Raw genomic sequence first — 15,310 nt, forward strand, 5'->3', positions numbered from 1 at the left:
CTGGTGTCTGTTTCCGAAGTGGAGTCTGCTGAGCTCGTGTCAATGGATAAGAATTGAGGCTTGCGTGTTCGTTGTCTGTTACGTTGGAATGGTAGTCTACGTCTTTCTCCACTAATCCAATGGTATACCTGATGGTGGGTATAGTCGAAATTCACTTTTTCCACTTTTTGTTTTTTGAATCTTATGAGATCATTTCTATATCGCCTGATTTCGTCCTGTAATTTCACCATATATTGGGTGGATGTGGTTGCATTTAACGTTGTAACATGCGACATTTCAAACTTGTTAATAGACAAGTTAATAGACTTGTTAAAGCCGGCATTGTCCATCACTCAATATATTCTGTAGCCAGCCAGAGGTATCAAATTTAATACACCAAATCAAAGGACTGGGTCATGGACCCCACACTCATCATTGTATATTCTTTAACATCGCCAAATAGGAGGAGCAAAAGGTGGTGGAAGAATGTAACCAGAACATTTGTTGAGTACACAAAAGAAAGACCCTTCTAATGTTAAGGAATGTATGGTGAAATCTATATGTGTTACTGTGATGGTATAAAGAAAAGAGAGGAAGAGAAAACATGACCGGTTTCTACAAGAAAATGAATGGATAAAAGATTGGGGATGCAGAAAATAATATGAGATTGTCTAATCATGAATGATAAATTCAGTTTTCACTTGCTTTCAAGAATGCAATAAAGAAAATGGTGAACTACCAGTATAAAGGGACATTATATAAACTTGGATGTCAAATAATAATAATAATATATATATATATATATTTTTTTTTATTTTTTTTAATATAAGAAATAAATAATTTTAGGTTGTCCAGTTGATACTTACAATCATAATATGTTCTCTGCATGCATGTAATATTTTGTTTAACTCCATTATCGCAGTATTAACTGATTAATTTGATATATTTGTTTTCTTAACAGGCCAAAGAGAGCATAGAACAACTAGTCTATCTGTGCCAATCCGATAAGGATGAAGTGAAAGAAGCTGCCAAACGTAGCTTGATGTTATTTGGTGAGTTTACCACATATATAATATCATGACTAGGGATAATTTGTTTTCTCTGTCCAGTGATTTGTATAATTGGTTCAATTATTCATCTCAGTCAAGTTAAAGAATGCTCTTAATAGGAATACTCCCACCGCTATAACAACTTCAGCTCCTAATATTCACAATTTCTCTCAGTGGATGGCCAGTGACAGGCTAAGAATGTTCGCGAAAGCACTCAGCCATTACCAGCTTTCAAAGTTCTTACCATACTGCAATTGCAGAAAGAAAGGAAGCCAGGGTAACGTAAGGCCAAGGAGCTGGGTAACCAACTCCAGGGTTAATCTATTGGAAACTGCTTAACACTCCCTTTCCCCCACCCCCTTTTGCAAGGAAGGATGGTACCCAGACCTTCCTGCCTCCATAACAACTTCAATTGATAATCCACAGAAACTCTAGAGGGGATGTGTCATCAGTAATATCTATGTAAGTCTAAAATAATGTCAATGCAAGTTGTTTAAGCACCCTCATGACATAGCACATATGTAGCTGTCTTAATTTTTATGCAGTCAGTTTTGTTTTTTTTCCCCAGTTCCATTTTCTCCACAGAGCTAACTGAAAGGTCAGGTGTGCTGGGCTAGAGTGGTGCTGCCTTCCCTTTTCTCAATGAGCTGTATTACAGATCATTGAGAAGCATAAAAAAATCATGATTGTGGCTGGAGAAACAAAAATGAAATGGTTGTATTCTGACTAGAAACATCAATTGGTCAATAAGAAGTTATATTGATCCTGGTTAATGACCAGAAAATTCACAGATACAAGTAAACTAACCACAGCCTCTCCACAGCCTCTCCTCTGTTATTTACAGATTATGTAGTTTATGACCCCAGATCTTACAGTGAAGCATTCATCTTTTGTAAATTTAGTCTAGCAAAGATGTTCCTCACTCTCGCATACCAACATTTCATGCTACTTTAGAAGCTACCCATTGGGATTGTGGGAGACAAATGCCAACATACAATCTTTTTTTTTAGCCTCCATATTTATCTTGTATTCTCCCATTACATTGACTATCATTGTAACATTTATGTAGTTGATGTCAAAGATCATATGGGGTTATCCCCAGTAGCCAATTCTACATTCTTATGTTGTACTTAAAAGCCAAGTGACTCAAACAATAATTTACCTTTTGGTGAGCAACACTGTCAGGAATTGGCAGATAACAGCCCTAATGGAGACTCCAAGATCCTTATAGACTAATTAAATATTTTTGCATGGTTAGGACTGCACCAATGACGTAGGTGTGACAAACTCCCCTCTCCAAGTGAGTTTGCCACAAGCTCCTGGTGGAGCCTGTTTGACAGCCTCCTGCCCACAGACTATAGGCACAGCAGGGAAACCTGTAAAAGACTAACAAACTTGACTGACGGTTGGCACTGATTTTCATGGAAGTGTTTTGGGTATAGGACCATGTGCACGGTCGGTCAATATTATGACTTCCAGGAAATTCCTGAACCACTGCTCTAATCTGGGTGATTTTTGGATATGTTGTTCACCCAGATCAGGGCTATCATTTGAATTTGATTTATGGGGATATGTTGTGTTTTGGGGTACTTTTGGGAAATGACTTTTTAGAAATGTGTGTTTTTTTTCTGCCTGGAGATTATTGAGTTGATACAGTAATTATTTAAATTATCTCCCAAGCAGAGGGGAGGGATTGTTTGCCTTATGTGGGAGTGCCTTACATTGTAAATGTGTTGTTATTGGTTTGGAAGTTTGTATCCCTGTCCCCAACAAGGTCCATGTATGTGTCACCCTTGCTTGGGGACTTGCATAAAAGGCCAGTGTGGCACCATTAAAATCCATTCCAGCTTAGACTCCAAAACTGTGTGTCATCCTATTATTGGAGGGAAAGAAGATTTACTCCTGTGTCTGCTGTCCCAGGTTGCAGGGGATTCAATGGGGAAAGTCCTTGTAAGGACTAGAGCTAATTCCCCATTCGGCTCCAGGAAGGAGCGGTTCAAGGGCCCCAGTCAAGCCACGGCAACTGTGAGCAGAAGTGCTGCAGTTTGTCCCCTGTTCCAGCTAGGAAGCGTTTCTTGGCGGAGGTACCCAGCCAGGGGTTCAGGGAGCTCTGTTACAGTAGGGAAGTAGTATAGTGGGGTGGCCTCTACCCCTCCTTTATCCCCCTACTGTCCTTAAACCCTATTTTCGGATGTCAGCATATGTTAAGGATCTTACCACACATTCAAAGAAGGATAGCTATGAAATTCAAGTTATGGATCACATACTATTCCGAAGCTTGTCAATACTGTCCATATAATGGCACTATCATATTTTAATTTTCCCTTGCATGTCAAATTCCCTAACTAAAAAGCAACAATACAAAAAAAAATTGTAAAAAAAGTGTGTGTGTGTATGTGTTTATATATTGTGTGTGTGTATATATATATATATATATATATATATATATATATATATATATATATCCAATTGTACCCAGCACACACACTCACAGATTGTCAAAAAATGCCGGGTGCATTCCAGCCATAGCCAAAACCTATGTAAAAATATCAAAAAATAAAGGCTTGCACTCACTGTCTGTTGTTAGAATTAAAACTCTTCTTTATTCAAAATTGCTTAAAACATAGTTGCTGTCATCTTATCGACGTTTCAGCCACATCAGTGGCTTTCATCAGGATCAACTCAGCTTACAAAAACATTGCATATACAAATAACTGCTTATATATAGCTGAATAGACTCATAAGACAAATTAAAAACATGAAGTCAAAAGACAACTCAGGGATGTGAATACTTACCAGGAACTTGAGGGGGACCCCACCACCATGGTACAGGCAAGAATAGAGGAAATATTGAGTATGGGATTAAGAGCCAATTACATAGATCTGAATTTGTATGCATACCTTACTCAAAAATCACCTAGAACACCGGTCATGTACACAATACCTAAAATACATAAAGACCAAACCGCACCACCAGGAAGGCCCATAGTATCGGCGGTAGGTGGAGTCCTTGAACCTCTGGGGAAGTGGTTGGATGCACAGTTTAAGGAGACAGTTCTAAACCTACATACGTGCATAAAGGATACCCCCTCACTATTGCAAACCTTACGGCAGCTTTATGTGGAAGTACAAAATCCAGTCCTGATAACTATGGATGTGAGTAGCCTCTATACCATCATCCCGCATGATGATGGTATAGAGGCTATGAGAAGAGTCCTGTGTACCTCATCTACATACAGTGGTCCACCGATCGAGTTTACCCTGGAGATATTGGAGACTGTATTGAAAAATAATTACTTCAGGTTTGAACAACAGTGGTTCATGCAGATCTCGGGCACATCGATGGGTGCGCCGATGGCACCCATGTATGCGAATACATACATGTATGTATTTGAGGAAGAGCACATACTGAAACCATATGGACACAACATCATAAGATACTTTCGTTTTATCGACGATGTTTTAATTCTATGGAGTGGTACCATGGAACAAGCACGGCAGATGGTTGAATCCATCAATAAGTTACCTACACCAGTAAGGATGACAGCGGAGATTAGCACAGAAAAAGTCAATTTTTTGGATGTGGAACTCTCTATAACAAACAATAAAGTTGAGTTCTCTTTGTATACAAAGCCCACGGATCGGAACACGATTTTACATTATACTAGTGCCCATCCGAGAAATTTGAAAAACTCCATCCCTCAAGCCCAGTTTCTCAGGGTTATGAGAAACAATTCGAATGATGATGTTAGACAACAACAATTAGAATAGATGAGAACCAAATTTGTGGAACGTGGATATGGGGGTACAATCCTAGATGCAGCATTGGAAAAAGCACAAGATAAAGCAACCAAGCCACAGGACCCCCTAAAGAGACCAGCATTGGTCTTTCCCATTACATTCCATAACCAAGCTCAGAAAGTTTCTAATATTATTAAGAAAAATTGGAATATGTTGTCACATGAGGATACGCTACCGAATGAATTCAGAGAGCCCCCAAGAATTTGCTTTCGCCGGAATAGAAATTTAAAAGACATGTTAATGAAAACGGATCCTGTTGAAAGCTACACCAAACCCCAGAAGTCACAAATACGAGGATGTGTGCGATGCCTAGGATGCGTGACGTGCGGCCATATGGTGCCAGCACGCACATTTTCTCATCCGCACAAGAATAAAGTCTACAGGATAAGATATACAATTACATGCAAATCTACGTATATCATATATAAATTATCATGTCCTTGCGGCCTGTGCTATGTCGGTAAGACGGAGACACAAATTTGTGAACGTATCAGGGGACATAGGTCCAATATCAGAACGGCTTTCAGGGACGGAGTCACAGACAAACCGGTGGCGAAGCATTTTTTGGAGTACAAACACTCTCTGGCCACTCTCTGACCATGTTCCACTCCCAAGAAGAGGTGGTAATAGAGGTAATATGTTGCTACGTAGGGAGGTGTTTTGGATTTATGAACGGGACACAGTTGCACCTAGGGGTTTAAATGAGCAGCTGTCATATGCCCCCTTTATTTGATTAAGACTATATGTTAATCCTCTTGAGTAGAGCTATGTTTTAAAGAGTAGAATTATCCCCAATAGCAGCACAATATAGGGCCTCAGTTATATGACCTAGTAGGTATTAAACAATGGAATAAAGGGGGTCTGACTGAATCAAGTATGCTTTAGTATAAGGGCGAGCAGTATCACTTTAAGAATTGTATGTAGATAGCACATAGCATCACTTTAATATCCAAATGTGAGCACTTTAATGTACATAAACGCAAGTAGTATCACTTTAAAAAATGTACATAAGCAGCACAGAGTATCACTTTAATATTTAATGTGAGCACTTTAATGTACATAAACGCAAATAGTATCACTTTAAAAATTTGTACATAAACAGCACATAGTATCACTTTATTACTTAATGTGAGCACTTTATTGTATATAATATGCGAGTAATATCACTTTAAAGTAGATAATGCAATTCAAGCATCTACTCAAAATCACAGGCGTATATTTAGATTATAAGCACTTTGATGTACATATTTGATCACTGTAAGCACTTTAGTGTACATAGGAGCACTTAGTATCACTTTTAAAACAATATTTTGCACTTTGAATGGGTATGTTTTCAATACTGTGAATATGATCCTTATTATATAGTATAAGGGGCAATGTTCCCTTTAAGAGGCATGGGACGTACCTTTAAATACACAATATTTCTCTGAAGGTTGTTCAAAATTGGATGCAGGTGATCTTGGAATTTTTACTAGTATTAACTCTAATAACTGTACCATTGTCAGATAATATAGAGAGGACCCCTGAAATCTTAGAGCAGGGACCAGCAGCTGGCATTTTACTGCACATCGGAGATGGAATAGAGCCAGTGAGCTACATGTAGTTTGTGCTACTAGGGGACTAGGATAATATGTATGATTGATTTTAATTATCTGATGAGTTCACCTAGTAGGCGCCCGGGCAGTGTGCAGCGGCATTTCGTTGCCGGGGAGCTTGTTTACATAGCAGGTTACCCTGACAACGGTAAATGACGCGAACACGCTACTTCCGGTTTCGGCGTGTTCGCACATGCGCACATGGAAGTGAGAGACGCCGGGCGCCTGAATACACAGGTGGTAAGTGTTTTTAATTTGTCTTATGAGTCTGTTCAGCTATATATAAGCAGTTATTTGTATATGCAATGTTTTTGTAAACTGAGTTGATCCTGATGAAAGCCACTGATGTGGCTGAAACGTCGATAAGATGACAGCAACTATGTTTTAAGCAATTTTGAATAAAGAATAGTTTTAATTCTAACAACAGACCGTGAGTGCAAGCCTTTATTTTTTGATATTTTTATATATATATATATATATATTCTCTCTTCTCCTTCTCTCTCTTCTCCTTCTCTCTCTTCTTCCCCACCCCCCCCCCCCAATAATCCTTGCACTCAAACAAACCAAAATGTATCTTGCTGGGTGCTTTAAGCCAAGGCTCAATATTCATATATGCTGGATTAAAATGTTTTTTCAATATAAAATTCCATATTCCATTTATTGAAGAAGTCTGAAAATCAGGATCAACGTTTAAGTCCCCTTTCTGGACTTTTATCAGGATCATTAAGACGTCAGTGCTGTATTTGCACTAGGTAATTAAATCTCACCCACCCTCTTCGCCACTGGACATTCAGCAGTGATGTCACCATAGGAGGTCTTGGAAAATTATGCATCTCCGTACAGTCAAAACATGTCAGCTAGCCCCCAAAACTTTAGAAACACCTTGACATAAATGTATAGGTTACAAATGTAACTGATTGTGAAAGGAAATTATTTGTATAACATGCCAAGAGCTATGTTGGAAAAAAAAACATTTTAACTAGCATTTTGCATTCTTTGTTCATACAGGTGATGATGGCAAAATTGCCTATCGACATTTGGAAGAGACACTGGGCAGTTTGCCTCGAATTTTCGCTCCTGGAGCCATGGCAAGCACTGCATTCTGAAAATCTTCTATTTGCTACTTGTTTATTAGGCACCACAGTGACTTCTTTGTCGTAATTGAGACATGTGGCAACTTTTGGACCATTTCTGGCAATATGGGAAACACGTGACAGTATTAAGTGTATACTTCACTACAGAGGGGTCTGAAGATGAAGACTGCCTTAAAGGAGAGATTTACTAAATCCAAAATGGTGACCTACCTCTGGCAGGGGCCAAGCATTATAGATATTTGGACATGTGGTAACAGAAAATACTAGATAATTTCTAATCTGTATAACTAACCAGACCTGTCTTTCCTATCACTTTGGGCACATCATTATGCAACAAATTAATTTCCCATATATGATAACTTAATGACTAGTAGGTTTCTGCAGCAGGTAGCTGAATTCTTTAACATTGACATTTGTTGCATTTCAGTGTAATTACCTGCCTCACACGACTGACTTTTATTATGTTTGTGGCTTAATTCAACATAATTAATAGTATGACATATTTGATCCTTTTTATAAAGGAGAAAAATATTTGCCTTGTATAGTAGGCTTCATATTTTACTTTTTATATTTTAAAGTGTTACTTTGGCTTGAATATCAGTCAGATGGTCTGGTTTCTTTATGTCATATGAATATGACCTTGTTTAAAATCCCAATGAAAATTGGAAATAAGCTGTGTTTTTTTTTTTTTTTTTGGTTTTTTGTTTTACTTTTAACATAACCATATTTTTCTTTATCAGATCAAAAGTGATATATCAATAAACTAAATATGTAATTGGTGGAAAACTCAAAGGAATATTTTAAAGTGAGACACAAAATATTATACCGGTTTATATTTAGTTACACATAGTCTAATTTTAGTTGTTTTTTTCCTGCATGTAAAACCAAAATATTGGTTGTATCAGTTCACAGTATGACCATGATCACATGAGATACACAACTTCTTATCTGATACCGGTATAAGTGGATGCAACACTGCCATGGGCATACTCAGGATTGAGTTTCAGGTTCACAATATATTTTACATCTAACTATATATTTCCCCTTAATTAGAAATGTTTGTCTGTTTTTCAAGTTTTTATGTTATGCTGCCTTTTTTGTTTTTATATTCACAAATTTTAAATACATAATATATGATTTATTTTTGTTTTTGGCAATTTGAGAGGTAAATACCTCTTGTGGTTTGTCTGGACTGTTAGGTGACTATCAAAAGTTCAAGTGGAAGGATGGAGTATGCATTCATATCCTTTAATGATGGATCTTCTGTGCACGCCCCCAATCTTCCTGTGCAAGTGAAATTGACATACAGACAAACTTCGTACAATGTTTCCTGGTGTTCATGCAGAATGTGTTGTGAACCACTATTGTCTAAAACCTTAAACATTCTAACTTGACAATGTTTATTATTTATCATTAAATCATTTTAAATAATTCATCTGGTTTTATACAGTAGTTAAGAATGTAAAGGGTTACTCCAAGCATTGTCGCTACTACAGTCCACTCTGGTGGTAATGATGCAAGAAGTATCCTGGTGCCATTCCCTGGTAAGAGGAAAAAAATAAATTTTATAATAGTTTGCTGCTTACTTAGGTCTCGCTGGGTGCTAAGCCTCCCTCAGTATTTGCAGAACATATCTGCAGAATCCAGATTCCGACCCTGCCAGTCATTCATTGACTGAGGATGTCAGCCGAGCGCTCTCAGCCGATGACGGACACCTGTGCAAGGAATATGCACAGAACTGACATAAACTGCCATAGCTAGAGTTAGAACTCTGGCGGCAACATTAGATATTGAGTATGTTCAACATTTAATATTCAAACACCACACATAAAGGATAAAACACTGAAGTGGTCATGGTGCCTGGAGTAACCCTTTAATGTTTCTAAATGATTTAACGAATTATACACAGTACAATTCATGTGCGCTCATGTAAACAGAGTGTAAACTCTCAACAACAAAAAATGACAGTGCATCCAAGTTAGAGTGAATTACCAGACTGACCATTTTGCCAGTGTGAGAGATGATACTGGTACAAAGCAGTGCATTTTTTTTTGTCATCTATTTTATATGAATAAAGGCTAAGCATACCTTTGTCAGTTTGACATAAGATTTAAAAAAAAACATTTTCATTTAGTTACCACTGAGATTCCAGATAATCTTCTTGGCTATGATATACTGCATATGGAGGATGAGAAACACCACTATTTATATGTTTATTTTTAAAGGGACACTATAGTCACCAAAACAACTTTAGCTTAATGAAACTGTTTTGATGTATAGTGAATGCACTTGCAGTCTCACTGCTTAATTCTCTGCCATTTAGGAGTTAAATCTTTGTTTATGTACCCTTGTCACACCTCCCTGCTTGTAACTAACACAGCCTTCCTAAACACTTCCTGTAAATAGTCATCTAATGTTTACATTTCCTTAAAGGAACACTATAGTCACCTAAATTACTTTAGCTAAATACAGCAGTTTTAGTGTATAGATCATTCCCCTGCAATTTCACTGCTCAATTCAGTGTCATTTAGGAGTTAAATCACTTTTTTTCTGTTTATGCAGGCCTAGCCACACCTCCCCTGGCTATGATTGACAGAGCCTGCATGAAAAATCACTTTCAAACAGATGTAATTTACCTTAAATAATTGTATCTCAATCTCTAAATTGAACTTTAATCACATACAGGAGGCTCTTGCAGGGTCTAGCAAGCTATTAACATAGCAGGGGATAAGTAAATCTTAATTAAACAGAACTTGCAATAAAGAAAGCCTAAATAGGGCTCTCTTTACAGGAAGTGTTTATGGAAGGCTGTGTAAGTCACATGCAGGGAGGTGTGACTAGGGTTCATAAACAAAGGGATTTAACTCCTAAATGGCAGAGGATTGAGCAGTGAGGCTGCAGGAGCATGTTCTATACACCAAAACTGCTTCATTAAGCTAAAGTTGTTCAGGTGACTATAGTGTCCCTTTAATTGCAAATTCTATTACATTTAGAATTTCTTAAATCCTTCTCTGTTAATAGCATGTGAGACCTTTCAGGAGCCTCCTGTGTGTGATTAAAGTGCAATTTACAGAACAGTAGATAAAAACTGCTGAATTAAGCTAACATCTGATTGAAAATTAAAACTTTTTTTTTTTTGCAAACTGTATGAGTCACAGCCAGGGGAGGTGTGACTAGGGCTGCATAGGCAGAAAGAAAAGTGATTTAACTCCTAAATGGCAGATAATTAAGCAGTGATACTACAGGGGAATTATCTACACACAAAAACTGCTTAATTAATCCAAAGTTGTTTTGGTGACTATAGTGTCCCTTTAAGTTCAAAGGAAAACCTATTGAGGTTTTTTTTTTCACAAAGCAGCAAGCTAGTGAAGAGTATCATGACCATTGGTTTACATCTGTTTTTAAGATGACCATTATTTATGATCAAATAATCTATTATGACATAAAGAGGGTTTCTAGCTAAGGTAAGCCTCTTTACACAATTAAACCACTTTAGTTCCCACCTGAATTGTAACATGCAATTTTTATTTAAATTATTTTCTGAACAATTTCACCACTTGTTATCTTTACTAAGAATGTGGCAATGAAATATTTAGACAGTTGATTTCTAGGTTATGTCCTTCGGTTCTGAAAAATGTATTCTAGAAAATATAGTTTTCTACTATTGTAGGTAGTAATAAATTATTTATTTAAAAAAAGTAAATATTAATACCACAGTCAGACACATTATGTGTAAAAAAAAAAAAAGAATTTGTTTTAAATTAATTCATTGGTTGTAATGCAAGAAAGTTCACTTATTACTCAATTAATATTGTGGGAGAAAAAAAATGAACTAAAATATTCCCTATTGTGAGTTCAATATACAAAATGGTGCAAAAACAGAAGTCACATTTGATATAATGTGCAATAGCCTATCATACAAAAAGTTAAATTGATATTGTATACAAGAACCTCCTATTTACACCCCTCCACAATGAGATCATAGTAAGTCAAGATCAAAAGTTCATAGTTAGTCCGGTGGATCCACAAAGTATGTATAGCTATATAGTAGTTATAGTCCACTTTAGAAAATCAAATGGCACTATCTTGGCATCAAATTAGGTATAGCAACAACTCTTGACATCAAATCAAATACAGCTAAAAATCCTACTCTTATTCATAAAAAAGGGGTGAAAAAAAAATATAAATCCGGTAAAAAAGAAATCTGTAGATAAAAAATGTTGGATCTCACCATAGGTAGTAGTGGATCTAGGTATAGGGTGCAAGGTGGAGTTCCTTCAAATGCTGGTATTGGTGGCATTCAAATACAGCAAAAATCCTACTCTTATGCATAAAAAGGCAGTGGATCTAGGTATAGGGTGCCTCTAAAACCAACATTTGAAGGAACTCCACGTTGCACCCTGTACCTAGATCCACTACTACCTATGGTGAGATCCAACCATTTTTTATCTACAGCTTTTTTTTCTACTGGACTGCTAATTTTTTATCCTTTTTTTTTTCTTACCCTTTTTTAATGCATAAGAGTAGGATTTTTTTGCTGTATTTGATTTGATGTCAAGAGTTCTTGCTATACCTACTTTTATGCCTAGATAGTGCCATTTGATCTTCTAAAGTGGACTATAACTACTGTATAGCTATACATACTTGGTGGATACACCGGACTAACTATGAACTATTGATCTCGATTTACTATGATCTCATTGTGGAGGGGTGTAAATAGGAGGTTCTTGTTCAAAATATGAATTTAACTTTTATTGACAGTAAATATAAAAAATAAAAATGAAGGATAAACATAACAGCAAATCAAAGAACAAGGAAGCAATACAGTACCTTGGTTAACTGTTTGCTAAAAGTAGAATAAGGTAATGAATAAAGAAAAGGGAGGGAAATGCTTCTGTAAAAAGTTACAAGTCTTAAATAAAGTTCCCAATGGATGAATCAAAGTAAAATACAAATGATAAAATAAGTGATAAAAATAGTACCGACAGGATGCTCAATCACTCTTGTGAGGTGTCTCCTTTAACAGTAGGAGACACCTCTCAAGAGTGTCAGTAAATTATAATGTATTTGCAATAGGGCTCCATAGCTGTGTATTTTCTATATACACAGTTTTGTGTGAAATTCCCCTTTGCTACAATTTGTGGACGATTGGACTAATGAGAAGCTATTCTATTTTATAATTGACTTATCGATTTCCATCACAAAACTTTGTATATGAACTATTTGCTATTTCTCAAGCTTGTTTTATATTTATCTACTTTGAATAACTAGTTACATTTTATCTATTGAATTTCCCTATTGTTGCAATTTGACTAGCTCCTGGAATATTTCTATTAAAGGGACACTATAGTCACCTAAATTACTTTAGCTAAATAAAGCAGTTTTAGTGTATAGATCATTCCCCTGCAATTTCACTGTGCAAGTCACATGCAGGGAGGTGTGACTAGGGTTCATAAACAAAGGGATTTAACTCCGAAATGGCAGAGGATTGAGCAGTGAGGCTGCAGGGGCATGTTCTATACACCAAAACTGCTTCATTAAGCTAAAGTTGTTCAGGTGACCTTAGTGTCCCTTTAATGATATACCTATATCCATTTAGAGAGGATTGGTGACCTCCCTTTTTTGTCCAGTTTTGAGCTAATTATTTTAACTACTTAATTTATGCATATTTAATTTCTGTAATTTTACTCCCTCTATCCCTGGTACCAGACTATTTAATTTTTATTACAAGTCACTGTTTTACTGTGCTTTTAATAATTTTTTGATACTTTGTATTCCCAACACTTTTATTATATCAAATATGACTTCCGTTTTTGCACTACTTTATATATTGAACTCTCAATAGGGAATATTTTAGTTCCTTCCTTTTTTTTGAGATTTTTCCACAATATTAATTGAATAATAAATTAACCTTCTTGCATTACAACCAATGAATTATAATTTTTTTGACACTTAATGAATGTCTGAGTTCGGTATTAATATTTACTTTTTTTTTTATATATATATGAGTTTGAGGTCTCTAAGGAGGATAACCTCTAATACCTGAACCACTCTGTAGTAGAGTGCCAACACATCATTTGATATTTGTAATAAATTATTTGGTTACTCTGAATCAAAAACTACATTTTTTGGGTAATATTTTCTACTCTGATATTTTGTATATGTGTGCGTGCGTGCAATTTACAATATCAAGAAGTGTGTTTTGAAAGAAAAATTGTATTAATGCATTAAATGTGATCAAAAATTTTTTTTAGGAAAAACCCACAGAAGCACAGTATTGTGGTATTTCTTCTTCATCAAAGACTAATATATCACATTTTTCTGAACCTATATGTAAAACAAATCATGAAAAAGGAAAGGGGTTTTTAATCTGAAAGAAAGCTTATTGTTGTGAATAAGATTTATTACATACTATACATACGATATCATCACATTTTCCTTTTGTGCACGGATTCTTAAACTGGCAGCTACTGCATGTCTGTTAGCATTTCAGACTTGGATTGTAAATATAGTTTAAGCAGTTACTCCAAGCACCATAACCACTTCACTGATTTCAAGTGGTCATGGTGCCTGGAGTTTGTATGTCTAATGCTGCATTTAGAGTTAAAGCCTTTTTCTGTTGGAGGTGTAACTTCACTTCCAGCAGCATCATTAGATTGTCATTAGCCAGATCAAGAGTTCCAAGTTGGTTAATGTGCACAGCATGCTGGCTACAGCTGTCCTAAGGTGGAATGGCCAGTCCACTCCCCACCTCATTCTCCTTCATGTGACCAAGCCCTCTCTTGCAATGAGGAGTAATGTCACTGTTAGGAGGTTGGGGCTCCTCTGGGGGAACTTGGCAGTGGAATGAAGGTAAGGGGGGAGAGGGGGGGGGGGTGGTTTGGTCTTTTTTCTGTCTTTCTTGACTTTTTAAATCCAGTACACACACGGGAAAACACACAATGGATAATTTAGTTTGAAACATTTTTACTCTACATTTTTTTTAAGAGAACACTGTAGTTTTAAACCCTGTGAATAAAGTTCACCTCTTCTTTATATTGTCACATGCACATTGTGGTTCTCATAAACTTTCTTTGGTGTTAAGACTTAATGTTGTTGGAATATTATACAAAGACATTATTTAAAGCTTTACAATCTGAATTAATGAATATTTAATTTTTGCATTTGCACATTTAACTTACACTTTTAAACCAATCTGTACACATAAGTAGAAAAAGAATTCTTAAAGGGTCACTCTAGACCCCTAAACAACATTAGCTTGCTGAAAAGCTTTATGTGTAAACAGTATGAGTTTGTTTTTTTTGTGTTTTTTTTTTTTTATTGTATTTTGCAAAAAGGGCAGATTTCAATAGAAATTGACTCTTTTATAAATCAAGCTGGTTAACCCCTTTGACTTTCAAGCAGACAATGGGTAATTTTACTCACTGGTTTTGTTAGCTCAATGCAGCTGAACTCAAAAGGCAGCGATTGCTCAGAGACTTACAAAGACTTCTCATTGAGCTGCATTGAGAAGTCTGTCATTGGACATCCACAGAAATTTTGGACGGGGATAGAAGGGGAGAGCTTGCAAAGGCAGCAGACAAGAGAACTGCATGTTTTGCAAACTGATTTTAGATATAACCCAATGAAAAAAAAATACATAATTAAATGCATGCAAGTTTTCATTTAGGGTATATCTAATAAACAGGGATTTCTAGTTATTCGTTATTTGGACAGTGGAGTGTCCCTTTAAATGCATTGCTCTCATGACCTAAAAATCACTTGTACATTGATAACAAATACAACTTTGGTT

The 15,310-nt window shown here is 36.2% G+C and overlaps 1 protein-coding gene across 3 annotated transcripts in view; it reads left to right on the plus strand.

Moving 5' to 3' along the window:
• The window catches only part of RIPOR1 (RHO family interacting cell polarization regulator 1), a 405,268-nt gene extending 396,361 nt beyond the window's left edge, over positions 1-8,907 (plus strand). For all 3 annotated transcript variants that reach the window (XM_063438390.1, XM_063438389.1, XM_063438388.1), the window contains exons 21-22: positions 941-1,031; positions 7,433-8,907. In XM_063438390.1, coding sequence (XP_063294460.1) covers positions 941-1,031; positions 7,433-7,530 — 189 coding nt within the window. In that variant the 3' untranslated portion in view covers positions 7,531-8,907. The remainder of the gene's footprint in view (positions 1-940; positions 1,032-7,432) is intronic.
• The last annotated feature ends 6,403 nt before the right edge of the window (positions 8,908-15,310 follow it).

The sequence above is a fragment of the Pelobates fuscus genome, chromosome 12 (assembly GCF_036172605.1).
Source record: "Pelobates fuscus isolate aPelFus1 chromosome 12, aPelFus1.pri, whole genome shotgun sequence".
NCBI classification, from domain to species: Eukaryota; Metazoa; Chordata; class Amphibia; order Anura; family Pelobatidae; genus Pelobates; species Pelobates fuscus.